General features: G+C 35.5%; 1 protein-coding gene across 3 annotated transcripts; it reads left to right on the top strand.

The window, feature by feature from the left end:
* Window positions 1-5674: 5674 nt before the first annotated feature.
* KRT222 (keratin 222) lies at window positions 5675-25234 on the top strand. Of its 3 annotated transcripts, none has more exons than XM_031966237.1 (7): window positions 5675-5825; window positions 6543-6617; window positions 15058-15186; window positions 19086-19306; window positions 21216-21292; window positions 22307-22412; window positions 23065-25234. In XM_031966237.1, the coding sequence occupies exons 2-7, from the start codon at window positions 6552-6554 to the stop codon at window positions 23291-23293; spliced, it is 828 nt and encodes a 275-aa protein (XP_031822097.1). In that variant the 5' UTR covers window positions 5675-5825; window positions 6543-6551; the 3' UTR covers window positions 23294-25234. The 3 variants fall into 3 exon arrangements, with proteins under 3 accessions (XP_031822097.1, XP_031822096.1, XP_031822098.1); XM_031966236.1 differs by lacking the exon at window positions 5675-5825 and adding an exon at window positions 8422-8592; XM_031966238.1 differs by lacking the exons at window positions 5675-5825; window positions 6543-6617 and adding an exon at window positions 8561-8674.
* The last annotated feature ends 675 nt before the right edge of the window (window positions 25235-25909 follow it).

Here is a 25909-nt window from a genome sequence, read left to right as displayed (position 1 = left end):
TAGAAGTTAGCTAGGTAATATAATGGGTATAAGGCTAGGCTTAAGGTCAAGAACATCTGAATTCAATGTCTGACTTATAGACACTTATTAAATGTGTGATTTGGGACAAGTCACTTAATAAATCTTAATATATTCATTTATAAAATGGAAATTATAATAATAGTTTTTGTGAGGATCAAATGAGATAAGATATATTTAAAGGGCTTTGAACAAGATAATATATTTAAAGAGCTTTGTAAACCTTATAGTGCTAAATAAATGACAGCTAATGTCAGTCATTATCCTGTACTTAGTTCAAAATCTACATGTGCAAACAGAGTTTATTAATATTTCCCATAAAACCCACCCTTCTGCTGAAGTTGCTTATTTTTACCATCTTTCAGGTTAGCCAGGTATGACACTTAGATGCTGTCCTCAATTCTTCAATCTCCCTCACCCCACAAACCTGATAAGTTGCTGAATTCCACGGGCTTGGCAACACATTTCACATCCATTATCTTCTCTTTACTCACCAAGCCTGGTAAGACCTGCATTACCTTATACCTGGACTATCAGCACAGCCTCCTGGTTGGTCTTCTTATCTAAAACCACTCCATCTAGTCTATCCTCCTCACAGTAATCAAAGCACAATTACAAAAATATATTCTTCTATTCTCCACTCCACTCCTATGATTCCACTTTGCCTCTAGAATAAAACACAGCTCTTTATAAAAGGTCTTATACAGTCTAGCTCCAGATTGGACTTACTACATACACATAGGTTTGCCTCAGTTTGCTCAGTTATAAAATAGACATAATAATATTACCAACCTCCTTGAGGTGATGATCAAAGAGATGTTTGTAAAGTGCTTAGCACAATGCCTGACACACGATAAGCATTTTATAAATGTCTTCATATACTCTGGACATATATGACATGTATTTTTGCACAAACTGTTCTCCATATCTGGAAAGCATACACTCCTCATCTACTCCTCTTAGAATCCCTTTTTTAGTTATATCTGATTTTTCATGACCCTATTTGGGGTGTTCTTAGAAAAGACTGTGGAGTTATTTGCCATTTCCTTCTCCAGCTCATTTTACAAATGAGGAAACTGAGGCAAACGGGGCTAAGTGGTTTGTCCATGAACACACAGTCAGTGCCTGTGGCTGGATTGGAATTCAGGACTTCCTGACTTCAGATTCAATCCCCTATCCACTGAACCTTCTAGCTACCCTCTTGGAGTCCTATTTTCCATCAAAACTTAGGTCAAGTATTCATAATATTTAATTCCATAAGAGAGATCTTTTCTGAAATCCATCCCACTATCCAACCCCCAAGATACTAGTGCTTCCCCTAACCCTGAAATAACTTCTGTTAACTTTGTGTTTGTATTTGTATGCATATTGTATGTGAGTGTATTTTATTTTCAATTACCTGTGAACCTGCTCTTTTCCTTTAATAGAAGGCAAAAACTGTTTTTGTTTTGTCTTTTTGTTAAAAATGAAAACTTCAAAGAAGTGGAGCCAAGATGGTAGAGTAAATACCCAACCTCTCCCCCAAAACTGCTCCAAATTTCTTTAAATAGTGACTCTAAAAAATTTTTAGTGCATCAGAATACCCAACAAGATGGAGTAGAACATTTTCTAGCTGAAGGCAATTTAGAAGCTCAGCAGAAAAGGTCTGTGACATCAGAGTGGAAGTTCAATGTACAGTCCCAGTATATAGCGTGCTAGTGCAGCCTCAGCCCCATACCCACACTGAGCCCTGCCCAACCTCTGAATCAGTAGCAATCTTGGTGGCTTCCAGATCTCTCAGTCCAGAGACATCAAAGAGGTCCTGGAAGGAACCAGAGTGGGAGCCCAGAACACAATCCCAGCACAGGCTTGGCCTGACCCTAGCTCCAACCAGACCCCAGCATCAGCAAGGAGGGACCTCTGAATCAGCAGCAGTGCTAGAGACAACAGGGAGGATTCAGAGGTCAGTGGAGAAGGCCTATGGCAATGGGGATGGAAGTCTGGTGTACAAGTCGTAGAGCAGCCCCGATCAGCAGAGCCCCAGCCTGAGCCAGGACATTAGATGTTACAGCTACAGTGGGATGGGGACACACCTAACAATTCCAGCTTAGATTCCTAGAAGGATTTCTGAAAAGAACTGCACAAAACCCCTGAAGCTTGGGACAGTGCACTCTCCACCTGGAAACAGAGCCCTGATTTAACAAAGAGTTAAAAGAAGCATAAAAAACTAGGAAAATGAGCAGAAAACAAAAAACAAAAAAAACAAAAAAAAAAATGTCTGACTATTGAAAGTTATTAAGGTGACAAGGAAGATCAAAACACATACTCAGAAATGATAACAGTCAAAGCTCCTACATCCAAAACCTCCAAGAAAAATTAGAATTGGTGTCAGGCCATGGAACAGCTCAAAAGGGACTTTGAAAATCAAATAAGAAACATAAAAGAAAAATAAGAGAAAGAATTGAAAGAGGTACAAGAGGAAATACAAAAATGCATTTGTAATGAGGGGAATGATGCCTTAAAGGCCATTTGGGAAAGGAGGTAACAAAAGCTCCCTAAGGAAAATAATTCCTTCAAAAATAGAATTGAGCAAATGAAAGCTAATGACTTTATGAGAAATCAAAGTACAATAAAACAAAACCAAAAAAATAGAAAAAATATGAAATATCTCATTGAAAAAACAACTGGCATAGAAAATAGATCCAGGAGAGATCTACCTGGCCTACCTGAAAGTCATAATCAAAAAAAAAGAGCTAAAGAGCATCATCTTTCAAGAAATTATAAAGGAAAACTGTCCTGATATTCTAAAACCAGACAGTAATATAGAAATTGAAAGAATCCACCGATTACCTCCTAAAAAAGATCCCAAAATGAAAACTTTGGGGAATATTATAGCCAAATTTCAGAACTCCCAGATCAAGGAGAAAATATTACAAACACACAATAAGAAACAATTCAAGAATGGTGGAGCCACAATCAGGATGACACAAGATTTAGCAGCTTCTACATTAAAGTGATATAATAGGATTCTTTGGTCCCCTGATTTTTAGGAGCCTTCTGCTCTGGCAATGAGTCAGGAAATCCTAAATCTTCTGGCTTTGTCTCTCTCAGGAAACTGTAGAGAGCCAGCGCTAGAGAAGTATACTTGAAGGAGTATACTTGAAACAAAGTGTTAACACACTCAGAGGAATTGATGAGATAGTGATTATCTAGTTTACATATATTTAGTACTTAGCATGGTGATATAATAATTCTCTAGTATACACATATTCAGTATGCTATAATGATGTAATTGTAATAGGGTATATAAGAACTGGGGACAGGAAGTCAGACAGAAATCAGACTGACAGACTGGCAGACTGCTGAGGGAGACTGGGTCAAACTATGACAGACACAGACTGTGTAAGAGACAATAATGATTTTGGACTCTATTCTTGTCCATTCTTGTGGTGTCTATCCTGCTGAGACCAAGGCCCTTCTGGAGGACCTCCAGAAAGCTAGCCGGGACATTACAGGAACCTCTCTTGATTCTGACCACTCCTTTGCCAGATAGCTTCTAACCTCGGGAAATTCCTCTGATAATCAAATTTAAGAGACTACCCTTAATTAATTAATTAATGGTGACTACTCCCTAGCCCACCATTCTTCATTCATTTGGAGATTATTTCTTAGCCCCTGATCATAAAATCAACAAGTACTGCTTAATCCTAGGCTATAGAAGACTTGATAAAGTTGTTCTCTGTCTTTCAGGGCTTTGCTATTTCCAATCTAAAATCTAGCCCACTGAATTCTCAGCATCAAATAAACCTTTTTTTGCCAACTTAACTTAGAGACTGGGACTGTGAATTTTTTTTATTATAGCTTTTTATTTACAAGATATATGCGTAGGTAATTTTTCAGGATTGACAATTGCCAAACCTTTTGTTCCAACTTTTTCCCTCCTTCCCCCCACCCCTTACCCTAAATGGCAAGTTGACTAATACATGTTAAATATGTTAAAAACAATATAAGTATACATGTCCATATCGTTATTTTGCTGTATAAAAAGAGTCAGACTTTGAAATAGTGTACAATTAGCCTATAAAGGAGATCAAAAATGCAGGCGGACAAAAATAGAGGGATTGGGAATTCTATGTAGAGGTTCATAGTCATCTCCCAGAATTCTTTCGCTGGGTGTAGCTGGTTCAGTTCATTATGCTCTATTGGAACAGATTTGATTTATCTCATTGTTGAAGAGGGCCACGTCCATCAGAATTGATCATCATATAGTCTTGTTGTTGAAGTATATAATGATCTCCTGGTCCTGCTCATTTCACTCAGCATCAGTTCATGTAAGTCTCTCCAGGCAATATTCCATAATATTCATATACCACAATTTATTCAGCCATTCTCCAATTGATGGGCATCTACTCAGTTGCCAGTTTCTGGCCACTACAAACAGGGCTGCCACAAACATTTTGGCACATACAGGGGACTGTGAATTCTTTTGCAATATCTGCAACACCGACCTAGGGACACCCAAACATTGTTAGGATGTTTCATTCATCAGCAAAAGGATGGGAGGGTTTGGAGTATGATATTCCAGAGAACAATGGAGCTAGGATTGCAACCAAGAATCACCTACGCGGCAAAATTGAGTATACTCCTTCAAACGAAAAGGTGGTCATTTAATGAAACAGAGGATTTTCAAGCATTCATAATGAAAAGACCAGAGCTGAATGGAAAATTTGATTTTCAAATATAGGACTCTGGAGAAGCATAAGGAGGTAATCAGGAAAGTGATATAAGGGACTTAATAAGGTTTATTTATTTACATTCCTATATGAGAGGATGATATTTGTAACTCAATAGAATATTCTCATTATTATGGCAGTTGGAGTATATATAGACAGAGGGCAGGGGTGATTTGAATATGAAGGGATAATATCTTTTTTTAATGATGAAATTAAGGAATGAGAGAGGAATATACTACGGTAAAGGGAAAGGGACAAGTGGAATGGTACAAATTACCTGCCAAAAAAAAAAGAAGCAAGAAAAAGCTTTTATAGTAAAGGCAAAAAGGGTGAGGAAAGAGTAGAAAAAAATACACACACTCAGTAGAGATATAGAAATCTATTTTACCCTGCAGGAAAATAGAAAGGGGAATAGAATATGAGAAGGGAGGGAGAGTGATAAGAGGGAAGGGGGACGGAGTGCTCAGTAGTAAAAATGAAAACTTCAGACCCAAATTCTTAAGAGTGACAGGAAGAAGGCTTTATTTCATTTCTTGCAAGAAGCAGGCTCCATACACCTTTGAGAAGATACAAATGCAGTTTACAAAAGCCAGAACTAGTAGTTATGTTCCATAATCTCACCCTGCCTCGTCATCCTCTCAGAATTTCATCTAAAAGAGACTCTCCCAAAATCTAATATTTTATGATACTCCCACTATATATACTCCTTGATATGTTTCACGTCCCCCTCTCCCCTTGCCATATCATTATATGTTCAAAAATGGTGGATGTCTCTTCCTTAAGGGAGAAGATCTTAATATACATGAGGATTATTAAGCATGCCTAGCTAAAAATTTAAGTTTCCCAGGGTATAAACCCAGGTCATTTGCACTCAACCAGCACCTACAGTTACTTCTGTTGACTTAAGACATTCTTTAATTCTCTTCAATCAGGATACACTGACCCTAAAGCTTACATCACATTCTTTTTCACCATGGCAACGGAGAGGAAGGCTGTGAGACTCTGAAACTTTTCAACTGTGGAAACAAAACCTTACAATTTTACTTCTTACATTTTGGTCTTTTTATCTCTAGTGAAGAGTGCCTGAGAGTTAAGGTAAAAATAGTAATCATGTTGTACAAATGAGGTGCAGAAGAAGAATAAGCACAGAGGCATTAGAGGAAGATGAAGGGCTCATAGTTCTGAAAACTTAACATCGGGAATGGGTTAAATAGGCAACATTACATATATATCATATAGATTATAGCACCCTCCAAAACCTATAAAGAAATAAGGGGAGAGGGATGGGCAGACAGGAAAGCAAAGGGTGAGGGAAGAAGACAAGAGAGGAACCCATAATTGGTGGGAGATTTAAGTAATAGCAAGGAAAGTTAAGGAGCAGAATTAAAGCTAAGAGTTAGCAGAGATAGGAAAGATATGTACATGTGTAGGTGGGGTGGGTTAGAATATGTATGTATGTGCATATATGTATATGTGTACATCTACATATGTATACATAAATATATTATTTCTTAACTATAGCCTGCTTGGAGGTGGAGGAGGAGGGGATGAAAGGGGAGAAAAAAATAAAATAAAAAATGTGTGCAGCACAGAATAATAGAACAATTTGCAAGAAAGGAAAGAAAAGATGGACACTCATGAATATAACTTCTTCTACTTATATACTTTATTGAACTGGTAATTTGTTGTTATATATTTTGAATCATTCCTGCTGCTGGGCACATGACATGTTTTCTTTTGTTTTGTTTTATTCCTTTTCTGGTTTTCTTTTTTTCTTATTCTGTGTTTTTTTTTTTTTTTTGATAAAAATAGATAAAAACAATGAAAAAAGAAAAAAACGATACACAACAAATAAAAAAAATAGGAAGTGAAGAGTGCCTGGCACAGGTAGGACCTTAACAGAGACTTGTTGATTATTGATTGGTTGATTAGCCAAATAAACACATTTTTTGGTCATCGCATACTGTAGTAAAAAAGCATACATCAGAGAACAAAATAATTTACAAGAAAGTAAAGATGGACAGTCAAGAATATAATTTCAAAGACTAAAGGGGAAACATTGACTCAACAGCAGGCAACAAAATTATTCACATTCCAATTCTTTCACTAATGTTATTACTTAGGTAATTCACTTAACTACTCTGAGTTTCAGTTTTCCCATCTGTAAAATGGGAATATCATCTATTCTCCCACCAAGAGACATAAGGATTGGAATGATACCATGTGTGGAAAAATAGTAGTTCTGAAAAGTGCAAAGTCTTATACAACTGCCAGGCATTGTTCCAATTCCATTGGAGTTCCTTAGTTTTACATAGTAATTTACACAGTTACACTATACTAAGTTTGTTTTAAATACAAATGGAACAGAGACTTGCTCTTCCTGACTTCAATGTAGTCATCCTCCTTGAATAAATCTCACAGAGGTCCCAATCTGCTTGCCTTTCATTGTCTTCTGATTTACAATTATATTTAGGATTTAACATCTTGAGATCATAGGTTTAGAGCTCAAAGGTCATCTAGTCTAAGCTTTACATTTTACATATAGAGAAACTGAGGCACAAGGTCATATTGGTAATAAAATAGTTGAGCCAGGATTTGAAGCTAGGTCTCTGGACTTCATCTCCAGAGTTCCTACTATACATTCAACAAAATAAATAAGCTTTAGTGTTATTTGAACTGTCTCTCTCAATAATCAGAGTACACTTATAACATCTATTGCCCATCAATAGTATCTTTTACAGCAGCTCTGAAAATATATACAATTGAGGTATACTCAATACTGAGGTAATTGCTGTTCAATCACGTGCAACTCTCCATGACTCCTTGGCAAAGATACTAGATTGGTTTGCCATTTCCTCCTCTAGTTTGACATTTTAGACATGAGAAACTGAGGCAAATAGAGATTAACTGACTTGTCTAACATCCCACAGCTAGCAAACATCTGAACCTGATCCCAGATCCAGTACTCTAATCACTGTGCTACCCAGCTGCTAAGGGACTTAGTTTACTCATCTGTAAAACTGCCTCCAATGCCTTTTCCAGCTCCAGCCCTATGATTCCATGAAATAAGTTTAGTTCTTGTTTTATGAAAATCAATTTCCATTTTTCTCTAAGTTACATTCCTTTCCCCTGCAATAAAGGCAGATAGGCAGCATAGTCGGTCTGAAGTCAGGAAGAACTGAGTTCAAAACCAGTCTCAGATTTACCCTGAGTAAATCACTTAATATCTGTTCTTCAATTTCTTTAGCTGTAAAATGGAGATCATAATAGTACGTAACTCCCAGGGTTATGGTGAGGATAAAATGAGAAAATATTTGTTAAAAAAAAAAAACTTAGAATAAACCTGGCACATAGTAAGCACTTAATGAAATGCTTGTTTCCTTCCTCCCAGTAAAAGAAAGAGAACTATGTGCTCTAAAGAGCTGGGGGTTATAGTAAATCAACATGTGGAAAGAAGGAAATAACAGTTCCATTTTATTTTCCCTATTCTATTATCCTAACCTGGTAAAGGTCTATTGCACCCACAGCAGTTATAATAAATAGCATCTATGCATAGGCACAGGAAGGGTGGTTTGCATAACAGTACATCTGCAAAATGGATTAAAAGCCCAGAAATTCCCATTCTCTAAAAAAGGGAGCACTGCTACTTTAAAGTTTTGCTGGGCTCTCTCTGTCTGTGCTCCCATTGCAGGCAGAGCAGACTGCAGCGGCTGGCTCATCCTATCGATAAGATTCACTTAGAGCCAAGGTGGAGGATGGGAAAGGAATGGAGCTGTCCCAGCTCCTCAATGAGATCAGGGCAAACTATGAAAGGCTGCTCACCAGAAATCAGATAGAGACCGTGCTCTCAACGAGACTCCAGGTAATGCTTTCATACAGGCAGGCAACTTCCAGGATAAGGAGACAATCCATGTCTACCCCATTCCTGTCTCGGCCTCTATGAGGTACAGTATTTCCTTTTCGATGCAGCATGTACTGGGGAAGGAATTCAGCTTTCACTGCAATATGACTAGGACTAGACTAGCGAGGGAAATACAATGTTTATCTTGCAAAAATAGCAGGCAGCCATGGGCAATTCGTAGAGTGGGGTTTTTGCAGAAAGGATTAGATTACTGAGATTAACTGGACATGGGGACCACAAACAGAATGTACTGCCCTCTGACCTCTGTGACATTCTTCAGGAAGAAATCATTTCAAGTATCCTGCAAAGATGTTGCAAAGGGGCTATTTATAGAGAATGGTTTCAGTAGTCAGCATCTTCAGCTTTACAATAGAGAGATTAATTTGCTTCTTTTAAACTAAGCCATCTAAAAGATTTCCATCATCTTCTTTCATTAAAATAAACATGTAGGATCACTTTATTATTATAAATTCTCATTCGAATCATCCTCTGTGATGGAAATCTAGCATTCAGGAATAATTCTATATTTTGTCAAAATCAGTTCTTCTGCCTTCTCTAACCTCTATCTAGATTACTTGGTTTTACAATTCCAGAAATTAAGAGTATTCATGATTATTTGCATCCCAAAGGATATATAATATAAATATAAAAGGCTAGAAGAGAATAGTCTTGATAAGGTTCTAAATCCTAATTCCTTGGAATTATTCACTTTTATCGCAACAGATTCTTCATCAATTTATCACAGGCCCAATCTACAAATGTGCCTGAAAATGATAAGATATATACAGAGAAGCAGCAGTTTTTTATTGCTTACAAACCAAAATCTGAACTTAAGATCTGCCCATTTCTTTGAAAAAGGTCATCAAATCTACACACTCAAATATAGTCAAGTTAATATTGTATTGGTTTAAGCATGTTGCTAAATAAGAAATCTTGGCCCAAGAATGGGAAAGAAGAAGGGAGGTGGAAATCACTGAGCCCTGAATGTAGGCCTTTATTTCTTTAGCAAGTTATTTTAAAATTTTTATTGTTGTTGTTGTTTGGCTGTTTCAGTCATATTGACCCCCATTTGGGATTTTGTTAGCAGAAATACTAGAGTGCTTTGCCATTTCTTTCTCTAGTTCATTTTACAGATGAGGAAACTGAGGTAAACAAGGTTAAGTGACTTGCCAGGAGTTGCATAGCTAGTAAATAGCAAATCTGTACTCAGGAAAATGAGTCTTTCTGACTTTAGGTCCAGCACTCTATCCACTACGTTACCTAACTATCCCTATATTTTTTTTTAAAAAAACACATTTTAATGTATTTTATGTATAAATATAAATAATGTATTTAGATGTTTTTAAATAGCATTTATAGATTTGATAAAATAATGCAGTGGAATAGAGAGAACACTGGATTTGGAGTCAGAAGATGAGCATTCAAATCCGGGGTCTGGATAATGTTGGGCAAATTCTGTAACTTCTATGGATCTCAATTTCTCCTCTGGACAATGAGATGCTTGAACTAGGTGACCTCTAAGGAACCCTTGTAGATATTAGTCTAGGATCCTAATATCAGAAGCATTTATTTATTCAAAATCAACATTGAAATTTTCAAATGCAAGTAGAATGGGAGCACTTTACTCACTTTTATAAATAGTATTTCATGGAAAAAGTCTGAATGCAGATGATGTCAGTTTTTGAAAGCAGTCTTTGTATTATAGTATCAGATAGTATAAATGATTCTATCTTACATAAGTCAGAATGTTGTCATTAGTTGATCAGAATGAAGTGCCTTCCTACACAACATGCCACACAGATTTTTTTTTTTCTGGTTTGGCTGTCTGGTTGTTTTTATATGCCTTAAGATCCAGTGGAAAATTCATTTTTGAAAGACTAAAGAAAGTTAACTGGGATAAGTTCTTCAAGTAATTTTCATTTGTTTATGGGAAAAGAAAGGCAAATGCTAAGAGTGGCCACTATTCCCAACAAAGGATAGGAAAAAAAAATAGTCCTGAAATAACTATTGGCTAGCATTCAGAAGTAAGGGATGTGTCCAAACCTTCTCTGTTTCCTTTTTGTCTATTATTCAATCATAAAGCAGCTGCGTAAGTCTGCCAAGTTGATACCAAAAACTGAGTGATACAAGAGAAACCACAATTCATGAGGACTCCTAGTCCTACCCCTTCTGTCCACAAACTTTCACTTTCTTGAAACTTATTAGCTTAATGAAATTTCCTTGGCTTCATCAAAGCTGAATTTATAATTCTAAAATGTCTGGACAGAACATGAAATAGCAAGTCACAACCAAGAGACCCAAGAAAATTATATTCCCAATGAATATAATATAAATAAAAAAAAGAGAGGGAAGGAAGGAAGGAAGGAAGGAAGGAAGGAAGGAAGGAAGGAAGGAAGGAAGGAAGGAAGGAAGGAAGGAAGGAAGGAAGGAAGACAGGGATATCAATAGCAGGGTCTCTGAACTATGAGATATTTTAGTTCCTCCGATAGTTTTTTTTTTAATCAAAGTAATTAGTAATCTACTTTCTCATATTTATGAAATTCTTCCTCTGCTTTCTCCCTTACCTATGTATTTGGTCCCAGAGTGCCATACTAATTGGTTAAAAGGGTTATGCCACCTATTTATTAGTTTTTGTGAGGTATTTGCTAAGAAAATAGTAGTAGAAATAGCTTTTATTTCCCCTTCTCATAGCCTCATTACTGTGCTATAAACTGTACAATGGTTATTCTGAGTTCAAGAGGAAAATACAGAGCTTATAAATAGGGATGAACAAACAAGTAGATTGACAGAAACACAGGAAAAAAAAAAACTGACAAGTTATTAGCATATTATAGGATCACAGATTTAGTCCTGGAAGAAAACTTAGAAGCCATTGATTCCAATTCCCTCATTTTTGTAGCTGAGGAAACTGAAGCAGAGAAGTTAAGGGACTTGTTTAGGGTCATATTGTCAGTGTCTGAAGGAGAATCAAGTCTTTCTCACTCTAGGTCTTGTATTCCATTCATTTCCCTATCTAATATGTCATTCACTTTTTAAAAGTATAAATTATTTTAAATATAATATTGATTTGTTGTTTGAAAAGCATCATGAATTATTAATAATTTTAAGAGATAGTGATGATCACATTGCCATTCTCTGAATTTTCCTCCCGCTTACTCTCTAGTCATTCCAAGATTGTAATTCCAAGATTGGATTGATCCAAACTAAGAAATTTAAAGAGGCACTCACAGCTCTTCTAAGAATGAAAAGGCTGTATCTGCTGGAGGAAAGAGTCCCAGGGGTCCTCAAACTTTTTAAAGAGGGGGCCAGTTCACTGTCCCTCAGACTGTTGGAGGGCCAGACTATAGTAAAAACAAAAACTTTGTTTTGTGGGCCTTTAAATAAAGAAACTTCATAGCCCTGGGTAAGGGGAATAAACGTCCTCAACGGCTGCATCTGGCCCACGGGCCGTAGTTTGAGGACCCTTGGGACTCTATACACAGGGAAAGGATGATGAAAGTGGAACTAGCAGTAGCAATCTCTCACCTACTTCTGGGTGGGCAGGGGGCACAGCTGCCAGACCACACTCTGCCACACCTAGCTTGGAGAGGAAGGCATGGCCCCAACCCATCCAGCTAATCCCATAAATGCCAACAGTCTTGGCCCTCTCACATCCAGGAGAGAAAAGGCAGAATTGTGTGCCAAGAAGCCCAGAAGCCCTGATGTGAGAACAAAATGAGTACTCCACACACCACCAGCCCATTGCTAGGGATGTCCTACAGGCAGCCCTCCTGGAGGATGGTGACTAATCAAGGATTTAAGTCTCAGCCTCCCAGATGTTTTTCTTTCCCATAAAGTTTTGCCCTCCCAGCCTTCTTAAAATTTCCCACAGTCTGGAACCTCAGGGGTTGGCCAGGAGGATTAGGTGGAAGATGTGGAGAGCTCCCCAGAGAACAAAGAACTGAGGAATAAAGGATCTTGGGGTGTGTGTACGTGTGTGTGTGTGTGTGTGTGTGTGTGTAAACACATGCCTAAGAGAAACAAGAACCTCTTTCTCTTGCTTAGTTGTTTGTATTGAATCATAAGACCTGAACAGCTAAATCTCACAAACCTGGTTAAAAAACCAAATTGTGGATAATTCTGAGATCTGGCTTCTTGTGCCTACTCTAATAATGCTTCTGTTGCAGCTAGATTGTGCTGTGGATGCCATGCTAAATTTGGAGTCTAGAAGTCTTGAATTCAAATCCAACCTTAGATATTTACTACCTTTGTGATCCTGAACAAGTCATTTAATCTATTTGCCTCAGTTTCCTCATATGTAAAATGGGGTTAATAATAGCATCTCAGGATTGTTGTGAGGATTAAATGAGATATTCATATGTGAAGACCGAGTTAGCACCCTGGATACCCAGAGTCAGGATAAGCAGAATCCTTGCTCTTTATTCTTGGTCTTTAGGGATAGAAGTGAAGAGAATGGAAGCAGAATCTCCATGACCTCTCCTCTTCATCCCCACCAGAAGTGACTCTGGCTAGTCTTACTCCATCCCCTAGTACCTCCTATAATTCTCTGTATACATCAATTATCGAACCAGCACAAAATAGTGGGGAGGGCCATTTTCCAGGCATATGCTAATATTGTCCAATTGGTAATTAACCTTAAGTGCTCAGTTGTCCAACTTCAGTGTATCAACTCAAGGGTTTTAGCCCTTTATATTCATAAAGCACTTAAGAGTGTCTGACACAAACTAGATGCTATATAAATTCTGGTTCTTATATTTACACTGTAAAATTAGAGGGCTTTGGACAAAGTAGTCTCTAACATCCCTTTCCTACAGTGACAGTCTACAAACCCATGAGATTTGGGTTCCATATGACCACAGTTGAGCTCAGCTGCAATTTCAATAAGAATTCAAGTAAGCTTTCCTTTGTGACTTTGAACAAGACATTGACCTCCAGGGTTTTAATTATCTCCTCATTAAAGTAAAGGCTTTAGAGTCCAAGGTCTCTATAATTCCTTCCAGCTCTAACTTGTATTTGTGTGTGTGTGTGTTTTTAGGACAGGAGGATTGGTATCCTCCTCCAAACAATCTGTTTATTATGAGAGCTGTTGTTCCACTTTCCCCTCTATTAATTAGGCTCCTTACATGCTACCAATGAGCACACAATTGACCTCAGCCTTGGTTTTCCAGATTAATTCATCAAAATAAGAAGACACTAAATGATGAATATTTTACAACCAGCTTGCTCTTATTCTCTGTCTATGTGTCTCTGTCTCTCTCTGTGTCTGTCTCTCTGTCTGTCTATTTCTCTTTCTCTGACTCTGTGTTTCTATTTCTCTGTCTAGGTGTGTGTGTGCATCTCTGTGTTTGTCTCTTTCTCTTTTTGTATTTGTCTCTCTGTTTTTCTATCTGTCTCTGTCTCTGTTTCTCTCTGCGTCTCTCTTTGTGTCTGTTCTCTTTCTCTCTCTCTCTCTTTATCTCTCTCTCTCTTTCTCTCTTTCTCTGTCTTTCTCTCTCTTTCTCTGTCTTTTTCTCTCTCTCCTCTTTCTCTATATACATAAATATGTGTGGTAAATATAGGTAAATATAAACACATATTCTCTATATATATTTACATATATACGTACATATATACATACATATACACATATGTATATACTTAAGTACATAGATGCAGAACACACTTTTAAGTTTAATCTGTATTATTAATATGTGTTCCATACCTTTCTCAAGTCTAGACAATCAATAAGCAATAAGTCAAGGCCTGATTTTTAGCATCTGCCATTTTCTTATTGGTATAAATACTCAAACTGAAGATTTAACGATCAGTTCTTGGAAGATAGTAAGATATGACTCCCACATACCCCTAACCCTTCCTCTAGAAGGAGAGTATATGGGTAGTCTCACTCACAATGTCCACCTGATGTCCTAGAGTCTCCATTTCATCCCATAAGATTCTTCACCACCCTACCTCACACCCCCAAGCACAATGTAAGATACCATTCCTGCTATTTGTGTTCAATGTAGTTTGGAGGGATTGCCCAAGATGCAAAATAATCCTAGTTGTCAATCTGGCTACCACTATCTTACTATGTTTGTGTGATCTTAAAAGAGTTAAAGGTATGGGCAACTCAAGAAAGGGATGAGAAGTTAAGAAATTAAAAACAAGAATGATTTTTCATCTTTTCACAAAATGCATTTTATAGAATTTTGAAGCTAAAAGTTCATAGAGTTAATTCAGCTTACACAGAGGGAAAACAACCATGAAATGACATGCTCAGGGTCACAAAACTAGTTAGCAGCAGAGCTGATACAAGAAAAATCAAGTTCTATAACCTAATACCAACACACATAATTGGGAAAAAGACAGTGGTTCTTAGGGTGTTTTTAATGCTGAATTTCTATAAAGTTTTTCATTTGTAATCATGCCTCCCTTTTTGTCCTATAGCTAGAAGAAGACTTAAGCAGGAAAATGGACAGAGATGAAGAAGCACTAAAGGCAGCCCAAGCAGAACTCAAAGAGGCCCGCCGTCAATGGCACCATCTGCAAGTGGAAATTGAATCTCTCCATGCCGTGGTGAGACTAGTTAAAAAAAAAAAAAAAAAAAAAAAAAAAAACTAACCTCAGATATGCCCTAGTGAAAAATGAATCCATTTAATCTCCTGTTGTTATCTGATTAAGAGAGGAACAAGAAAAATGTCCATTAGTCTTAGTAAGAAGGGCAAGGTCAATGCCACAGAATTCTATTCCTAGACCTCTTTCTCTCTTTATCTGTGGCTGTACATGTGATAGCTTAATCATGACTTTGTGCACCTGAAAAATAAAATAAGACTTGATTTACAATCCTGAGATTCTTTGGACCTATAAAAAAGGTAGGAAATAGCAAATGCTTTATTCTTATAGACATGTTTTTAAAAGGGTGGTTGGGTATTTTTTTAAAGTAATCTGTTAGGAAAATGTTCTTGCAGAAGAACCTTATATTCTTTACCCAAAAGTCCTTGCCAAAGAATAGTTTTCTATTTTAATTTTAAATTAAGTTTATTCTGATTTTTTATTTTTATTTTAAATTTTCTTTTAAAACTAAAGAGACATACCCCCACTTTTAAAATAGAGATAGAAAAAAGTTGACACTCCTAATCTCATTATACAGATAAATTAGAATGAGATTAATCATGTCTTGGGATTCTTTGCCATGCAAAAGAATCCTCCCAGATGTCCTTAAGCAGCAGAGTCTTTTGTATATAATAACAACACAAATAATAATAATTAGCATTTATATAGTGCTTTAGGGTTTGCAAAGTGTTTTTCAAATGCCTTTTCAGTTTATCTTCATGACAATTCTAGAAGGTAGGTACTATTATTATCCTTATATTACAGGTGAGGAAACTAACAAATATAGGTTAAATGACTTGTCCAAAGTCACACACCTCATCCATGTCTCAGATCACGTTCAAACTCAGGACTTTCTGACTCTAGGTCCAGAGTTCTATCCATTACTTGACTACATCTTGATATGAATACAATTCTTCAGAAACTGGTACCAGTCAAATAATATTTATTTTTGTTCAGTCATTTCAGTCAGATCCAACTCTTCATGATCCTTTTAGGATTTTCAAGGCAAAGATAGTGAAGTGGTTTGCCATTTCCTCTCCAGCTCACTTTACAGATGAGGAAACTGAGGAAAATAGGGTTAAGTGATTTACCCAGGGTCACACTGGTAGTATCTGAGGCTAGATTTGAACTCAGGTCTTCCTGACTCCATGCCTGGCACTCTGCCTACTGTACCACCTAGGTGCATCTGTTATATGTTAGGCACTGATCTCAAGGAATTTATATTCCATTAGAGGAAAAAAAATGTACAACACGTTTGACACAGTGTATAGGGTCCTGTCTCAGACACTTACCTGTCCACTGTTGCTGGGAAAGTCACTTAAATGCTCTGTGTCTTAGTTTCTTCAATTATAAAATGAGAAATTTGAATTCAATGACTCCTAAACTCTTCTAGCTCTAATTTTATGATCCTAGATGTATCCTAAAAGTATATATAAGGTAAGGAGGCATTAGCAGCAGTTGGGGGAGAAGAAGGGAGGGCATGGAGATCAGAAATGACTTCATGGTGTGTTTGAGCTGAGCTTTTAAAGAAGATAAAGGTTGTAAGATATAGAGGTGAGAGTGAATTCTGTTCAAGGCATTGGAGACAATCTTATTATACAAAAGCATGGAGAAGGGAAATGGATTACCCCAAGTAATCAGGATCAGCAGGAAGACCAGTCTGGATGGACCAGTCAGAAATATGTGTAAAAGGAAATTATGAATAATAAGCCTGAAAAATTAGATTGAAAATAGGTCATGCAGAATTTTAAATGGCAAATAGAGAATTTTGTGTTTGTTTCCCAACATAATAGAAAATCATCACAGTTTTTTGAGCAGAATAGTTACATAGTAAGAACTGCATTTTGCTTTAGGAATATCAGTTTGGCAGCTGAATAGAAGGAAGATTAGAAAGGGGAGATATGAAGCAAGGAAATCAGGAGATTTTTGTAATGGTCCCAGGGAAAAGGCATAAGCCTAGTTCAGGGACACAAGGACACCCTTCACACATATCCCAGTATGAGATGAAGAAGAGTAAGAAAATCAGGATGATGCTCAAATTGCAAATGGTAGGCAAATGGAAAAGGTAATCCAGGTTTAGAGTTTGGCCAAGTATATGCAGTAATGGGATCAGGAGATAAGGGATTCAAAAACAGTAGAAAGTGTCAGAACTCTTGACAACAAAAGTAAACATTTATGAATTGTGGCAGATTTTGTCTGGAGCTGAAATGAATCAAAGGAATAAGTCATAGGAGCTGAATAGATTAAAATATGGATGACCAGGATATTTGAGGGAACATCAGCATTTATGTTTAAGTATCCTTGTATAAGTTCATGAGTTAGAATAGAAATTAATACAGGTATTGAATTATTTGAGGAACAAGGTAGAATTAGCTGGGGGCTGACAGATAGCTTCCATCAGGATCTGGATTGGGTCTTATATCTACAAAGAGTGAATATCAGAGAAGAAATTTATTGCTGATCCAACAAAGCCCTGAAAGAAGACATAGTAAAAGATACCCCCGTGTAAATTAATTGTAGTCGGCATAAAATACCTGAGAGTATAATTGCCAAGCAAACCCAAGAACTACAAAATACATTCTGTACAAATAAAGTCAGATTTAAATATTTGAAGAAATAATGATTGTACATGGGTGGACTAAGACAATATAATAAAAATGATAATTCTATCTAAACTAGAGGGGGAAAATTCAGTACAATTGAACAAAATATGGAAAATGTCTGAAAATATAGGTAATGTGTCATACCTGTTAATCTCCTACTGATACAAGAAGTGGGTTAGGGCTGTCTTCTCATATCATTTCATTTAAATCCTATTTGATCTTTATAATTTTTTATATTTACTTTTGATTTTTTGGTGTGTCATCTTTCCATTTCCATTTCCATTGTTGTAATTACTGGCTATGTTATTTTCTTGATTCTGTTTATTTCACTCTCCATTAGTTCATGTAGATCTTCCCATGCTTCTCTGTACTTATCACACAAATCATTTCTTATCTAACAGTAATAAACCATTACATTCATGTACCATGATTTTGTTTAACCATTCCCTATATTTGATGAGCACCTACTTGTTTCCAATTCTTAGCTTTCCCAAAAAATACTGTTATAAATATTTTGGATTGCATGGGCATTTACTCATTATCAATTCCTTCCTTGAGATGTAAGCTCATTCTTCACTTTTTTTATTTCATGGCCTCTTGGGCAGTCTAATGAAGCCTATATCCTCCTTCTGAAAATAATAATGTTAGATAATTGAAGGAAATGCTAAACTTCAGTTAGAGAATTGTGACAATAAAGGGGTAATTTTTTTTTCCCATCCAAATTCATACAACTACTTCTCCAAAATCTAGACACAGACCAAGGTTAAAAATTCCTATTGTAATGGGTAAGAAACCTCTGTATAATCAGCCATGACTACTCTGAAGGATTTAGGATGAAAAATGCTAATCATACCCAAAGAAAGAATTGATTGTGTCTGAATACAAATTGAAGCATTCTCTCTTTTTTCTCTTTTTTAAATTTAATTTTTCTTGAGGGTTTTTATTTTCATTAGGATGGGAGATCTATGTTTTCTTTTACAACTTTTATGGAAATGTTTTGCATAACTTCACATTTGGTCTCTTAATTGTGGGTGGGGATAAGGGAGAGAATCTAGAAGTAAAAAAATTTTTTTTAAAATGTAAAATTTTTTGTCTTGAATGTAACTGGGGGGAAATATTAAATATGTGAATAAATTTCTTTAAAAACCTAAAAAAAGAAAGAAACCTCTATATAACAGGCCTAAATATGTATCACTGTTGATAGTTCAAATAAGATTTCAAAGCTACATTTTGCATCACTAATATTGGTTGGTTAAACAGGAAAGGGGCCTGGAAAATTCACTACAAGAGTCAGAGCAACATTACCAGACTCAACTTCAAGACCTAGAAGCTGTGATTGAAGGTCTGGAGAAAGAACTGGCAGAAGTGAGGCAAGGCATCGAAAAGCAGCTCAGAGAGCATGAAATGCTACTTAACACTAAGATGAGACTAGAACAAGAGTTAGCAACCTATCGCCGCCTTCTGGAAAAAGAAGAAATCAGGTACTCAATGCCATCTAGAGAATGAAGTAATCAGAGAGAAAAAGAGAACATGAACCACCACCACCACCACCCCCCCAAAAAAAAAACTATCCCCTAAACTATCAGCACAATCTCATTCTATTTATCAAGTTCCTAAGATAATGGATAAAAATAGCATCTTTCTAGATGCTCAGAGTCAGGAAGACCTGAGATCAAGTCCTAAATCTGTCACATAATGGCTCTGTGATCCTAAGGATACTAAACTTCTTAGCAACCTCAGGCAACTTTCTTAAGACTGCAAGTCAAGAAAAAATGTTAACCTGCTTTGGTAATGGGGCTTCCACATCTGGGAGTAAATTGTTGTTGAGTCATTTTTCAATCATGTCCAATTCTCCATGACCCCATCGGGGGTTTTCTTGGGAAAGATCCTGGAGTGGTTTGCCATTTCATTCTCCAGTTCATTTTACAGATAAGGAAACTGAGGCAGCCTGGGTTAAGTGAACTTATCCAGGGTCATACAGCTATTAAGGTTTTGAAGCTAAATTTTAACTCATAAAGATGAGTCTTTCTGGTTAGAGACTGTAATTAACAGATGGAAGACTAGGTCTTGGCCCTTTACAAATCAGTTGTGAAAATACTTGAATCAGACATAGGAAATGAAATCACTGACACATAGCTCATTAAGGTAAGTAACTCTCAGGTACTGCCCTCACTTATTCTCGAGATTCATGTGCCTTTTATTTTTAGACTATTCTGTATCTTGCATGAACCAACCACAAAATAAGGTAAAAATGTTCAAATCCATACATCACTACTCCTTATAATCAATCCCCTGCTCTACAAAATCTTGGAGGGTAAGTACAGTATAATAGATAGAAAGTTGGCTTCAGAGTCAGGGAAACTTGTGCTCAGATCCCCTGAAACATTGGTTCATACTGGGAAATTCATTCAGCCTTTCAGTTCCCCAGGCAACTCACTCTTAAGATTTTAAATTGCAGAAGAGCAGATGTTGGCACACATTGGTAGAGGTCATTTCCATAGCAGTAGTTTCCAATAGCAATGAAATAGCAAACCCAATAAAAACAAAAACAAAATATAAGTGAGCACTATTTGATATTACAGCGATGGCCAAACATTTTTCTAAACATGGTTTCAAAGGCAGTTCTTTGTTGACAGAAAGGAATGATGATTACCTTGAAAGGGGGACTAAATTTAGCCATTCCCACAAACTGAAATTTCAACCACTTACAGGCTTAAGAGACAATGAAATTCTTTGATCTCTAGCTCTGCAAATGCTTATAAAACAAAATTTCTATACTTTGTTGAGTTTTATTTATTTGTTTGTTTTATGAGGTTTATTTTTTTAAGGCGGGGTTGGGGAGAGAGGAGATATCTAAGAAATGAACTAAATTACTATCTCAAAACTATACTACAACCAAGGCCATAAAATGCCCTTAGCTAGCAAATTCAAGGACCATGCTTCCATTACCAGGCCCCCTTATTTCACAAAATGGAAAATAAAGGTTCCTCTTTTATACATACTTGATATTATGATTTAACTCTAAAAGCCTCTCAGGTAAAATTCTAGAATAGTAACTCCCCATTTGAGTTTGCTGACATCCCAGGTATCTCTGATTATTAAAAGGAATCTGATAAAATTTTTCTTTCAAAACCTTTCAAAATTTTTTTCATCAGCTTTGTGTATTTATGTCTTTCTAGGTATCTACACATGTATCTTTGACATTCATTTATTGAACATATGATATATGAAATAACTAAACCCTTGGAAAAATATAGATGAAAATTTTCAAAATTATAATTAATTTCCTCAGAGTTGTGTATATTAAGAAAGTCCTTGTCATTCAAGATCTCAATTAACTAATCTAATTGTTTAATTATCATAATACAGTTCTTTCTATTTTTTCTTCAGATATTATGGTTCTGTTCAATCTGGGAAAGGAGATAGAAAGCCTACCACAAGTCGAGTAGGTTTTATCTTACCTGCAGGTGAGTCTGCTGACATTAGTAAGTCACTACATAGGTTGCTAAGTGGTATAGGAGCTAGAATTCTGGACTTGTTAGGAAGGCCTGAGTTCAAATCCTACCTGACATTTATTAGCTATATGATTCTCGGTAAGTCATTTAAGCTCTCTTTACCTCACATTCATCCTCTGAAAAATGAAGATAACAAAAATAATCTACTATAGAGGGTTGTTGTAAAGCTCAAATAAGATAGTAAAGATATGGTGGCTTGCAAACCTTAAAATGACATTATTATTACAACTTAGCATTTAAAAGGCTTGTATCATGAGTTGACACTGAATATTAAAAACAGCAAGCAAAAACTCACAATGTTTAATTAATTTATATAGCCTGTAACCAATTATACATTACTATTTAATTGCCTGGGCCTGGAATTCATTGGCAAAGGGGACTTTGCATGTGAAAATGCTTTCCACCAAATCAACAATGTCCTATAATAGGGATACCTTAGGTTTTTATGTGTGTCCTGGATTTCTCTGGCGAAGCCTACCAACCTAATCAGAAAATAAGATTTTTAAATTCATAAAATAAAAAAACAGAAGATCATAAAAGAAACCAATTATGTTGAAATACAGCTATCAAAAATCTTTTTATTTTAAATCAAGTTAACAGACCCAGTTAACTTATATTCAGCCACTGTATTCAGCACTTAAGATACAAAGACAAAAGTAAAACAGTTTCTACCATCAAAAAGCTCATGTACTCTTGGAATAAATAATATAAAAACATATATCAAATATATGCAAGGTAATGAGGGAGTGGAAAAGTGGTTGAGTAGGGAGCCTAGACACTATCATCTAAGGAGCTGAAAGAAACGAATATGTGTGTCCTAGCACTGGGGATCAGGTCATCTTAGCTCCAAAACTAATCCTTCAATTTATTATTCCAAGCTGTCTTTCATCATTTCATGTTTTAATGAATAATAAGTTTCAGTATCTAGTAAATGCTACATTCCTCAGGAAGCATCTTTTTCAACAGAGGCCATACACAAACGTGAGAAAGAAAAGGTAGAAACAGTGACCAAACAGGCCATCTTAAATGGAAGCATTGTGAAGGAAAGTACTGAAGCTCACGGGACCATACAGTAAGAAAAACCATTTGTGCAGGGGATAGGGAGGTGCTGGGATGAAGACCAAAACTATGAATTAATTGTCATAGGAAACTCCTAGGTAAAGAAATTCTCTCTACTAATGCAGATCATTAGCTCTCAGCTACTCTTAGAGAGTTGCTTAAGGCATGGAAATGTTAAAATGAATGCCTTGCAAAGAAACAATAAGAAATAAATGGAAAATATTTGTTTAAATTGAAAATAAATGAGCAATCCCAGTAATGAAAACAGTTGAAATCTGATTTTCTTTATTTAAATTTGTTTTTCACTTTTTTATATTAAGTTAATATATCAAATTCTTAAATTAAGCTAATACAAAATTTTAATCTGAAATAAATATCTACTAATATTTATTGATATAATATGGTGATATTTTCGAATATATTCCAATTGGAAAAAAAGAAAAAACTCAAATTTAATAGGATTAAGCCTTTCGTTATTATTTTTCTTGAAAATATAACCCTAAAACAGAACTTTACATATTTTGCCTCCACAGAAAATTTAGTTATGTTTTTCTCTACAAAAAATGCCCTAGATTTTCTGTCCTCACCTCATGTTTTTCTACTGTTTTCCATATTTTCAGTGCATTAATTCTCTCCTTAATACAAGATTTAATTTTTAATTTCAGGACAGAAAAAGTGGATGAAGTTATTAAAGAATGGGAAGGTTCTTTTTTTAAAGATAACCCACGATTGAGGAAAAAATCTGTTTCTCTACGATTTGATCTACACTTAGCAGCCACAGATGAAGGGTGCTTACAGACTAAACAAGATAATCTACCCGACATAGAGGTCAGGCTCATTATGCGGAGGTCATGCAGCATCCCCTCTATCAAACCTTCAACAGGAGCTAATTAATCCAAAGACTGTATGTAATGGGATTTGAAAATGACATCCAGATGAATCTAGATGGGTATCTTTTGTGTCCCCAAATGTGACAAAAAGGAAATGTTATTAAATCATTGTGTTAACACATATAATGAACATGTAGTTCTCTTTGAAAGAGAAAGGATAAGGAAATAAGATTTTTCAAAATCCAACATCTAATAGTTGTTTTTGGAGGTAAAATTTTATTGATAGTTACTACTTATTTTGTTCTATTTACTTTCCAAATATTGTTTCCCTCCTCTCATTCCCCTTCCATTCAGACATACAGGGGTTTTAAGAATTAAAATGTGTCAATCATACTTTACATTTTCACCCAAAACTGCTTTGAAATATTTAAATCCCTTATTTTGACCAAGATGATTAAATACGTTTTTTCTTTTCTAATCAGTAATATAAGAATAGCAATAACCATTTTATTCATAAATTCATTCAAAACTTTTGAAACTTAACAGCACTTGCCCTTTTTTTGTCCCAACCCCCAACCAGCCATTATATACCTGAACCTTATTTTCTATCTACAAAAATTTTTTTAAATTAAAAAAAAAGAATGTTAAAACCTTTTAAAGGAGAATACACTATTCACCTGCCTGGTAATTTTCTTTGAAATCAGCTGTATATGTGTTGAAGTGAACAATCCATCCTAATTGAATTATTTTCTACAAACAGCTTCATCTAATCTACAAGAACACACAGTTAAATAATATTTAATCTACCCATGCAAGTTTTGGTCTTTATTGTCTTTCAAACTTTCAAAGAAAAGTCATTACCCACAAAACACCATATTCAGTGTGTTGCCAACAAAATGTATTTTAGCCTACACAAGAAAAACAAAAAACAAAGTGAAGGAATGGTTGCTATAATTACTAGAAGTGATTTAAAAAGAACACAAATTGTTACCTAAAAGACTACCACCACAATTTTTTTCTTTTACAAATTAAATGCAAGTAACATCAATGTCCAATAAGCACCTCAGGTTGAGTGCTCAACAGGGTAAAATACTCTCACATATGAATATATCATTGAGTCATCTAAAGATAACAAAGTATAAATTGTTAAGTCAACCTAGGAGTTCTTTGCAAGATGTTTAAATTCAGAAATTGTTTAAACTGTAAAAATGCAAACAAGAAAACATACCTATGAAGAATATCCCTTTAAAAAAATAACAAAACTTGCTTAATACAGTTTATTTTCAGGTCTTCAAACATTGAAAATCCATTTGAACTAAATGGTCTACTCATTTGTTTTTAATCAAGAATCATGTTTGAATTCAACTAGCCATACTTTTTCAGTCAATGGATCACCATTAAAGGGCTACAGATTTGTCAGCATTTTAATAAAGCCTTTATTGTATTTCCCATTTCTAATTCAAACTTGAAAACACATTTCAGCTAGGGGGAAAAACATATCTTTCATATGACAATACAGGGATATTAGAAATTTTAAATTTTTTCTTTAAATCAATTTAAATTTTTGCAAATTTAGGTTCTTCCATTTGGTGAAAAGGGATTTTTCATTTTGCTGAGAACACAGCAGCCAATTAAATGTTTATGAGAATATCAGCAATTAAACTAAACCTGCTGTTAGATATGCTGATGTCCGCCTTCTGGTTTTATTTTATTTTTTTATTTTAAATGTAACTATTTCAATCTTTGTTCTATAACCACTATATTACTAGACAACAGAAAATCATGATAAGCTATGTATCTAGTAAAATTTCTTTTCAGTGCCCTTGGCATCGTGAATGTTCTTAGTAACTCTACTATGCAGCTCTCTGTGCTTATAACATGTACATTTTAAAATACTTGAATTTGTAACAAGGTTTGACTTGCTTGGAGGCCTTTTAAACTGGAATGTGAACTTACCAAAGTAAGTGATACCACTGCAATAAAGATGGTGAAACATGGAATCCAACTATGTATTGTGTTTTAGTTTGTTACATACTTCCTCCATTTCCTTCATAAATTCAGATCATAGATTTAAGATTCAAGACTATAAATTCATCTGAATCAGAGATTCAGAGCTTGAAGAGACCCTATATGTTATTTAATCTAGTTCCCTCAATTCATAGTAGAAAAACAGGTTCAGGCAGTGGTCCATTGGTAAATGTTTAATAAGTCTCAAAAAAAAGTACGCACAACAAACTTTGAAGTTTAATAAGCATTGTTAACATTTTCTCCATCACTTTCTTTAGTATGGATAACTCAAGTCCTAATTTGTATTGTCAATTTTTGAGGTATAAATGATATTATTTAGGAGAGCAATTTCTAGTTCCAGATAATGAGACTGATTGATGTTCAGGTACCAAAAGCTGAAGCACCCAGTATTGGAGTTAGGTCATGTGAAAAATTCACAATGGCCATTCTTCTTTTTTTATGATGAATTTAGAAATACTTTTCTTTTTTATTATAGCTTTTTATTTACAAGATATATACATGGGTAATTTTTCAGCATTGACAATTGCAAGACCTTTTGTTCCAACTTTTCTCCTGCTTCGCCCCACCCCCTCCCCCACATGGCAGGTTGACCAATACATGTTAAATATGTTGAAGTATAAGTTAAATACAATATATGTATATGTGTTCAAAC

The sequence above is a fragment of the Sarcophilus harrisii genome, chromosome 4 (assembly GCF_902635505.1).
Source record: "Sarcophilus harrisii chromosome 4, mSarHar1.11, whole genome shotgun sequence".
NCBI classification, from domain to species: domain Eukaryota; kingdom Metazoa; phylum Chordata; class Mammalia; order Dasyuromorphia; family Dasyuridae; genus Sarcophilus; species Sarcophilus harrisii.
This window is presented reverse-complemented; position numbering and strand designations above follow the sequence as displayed.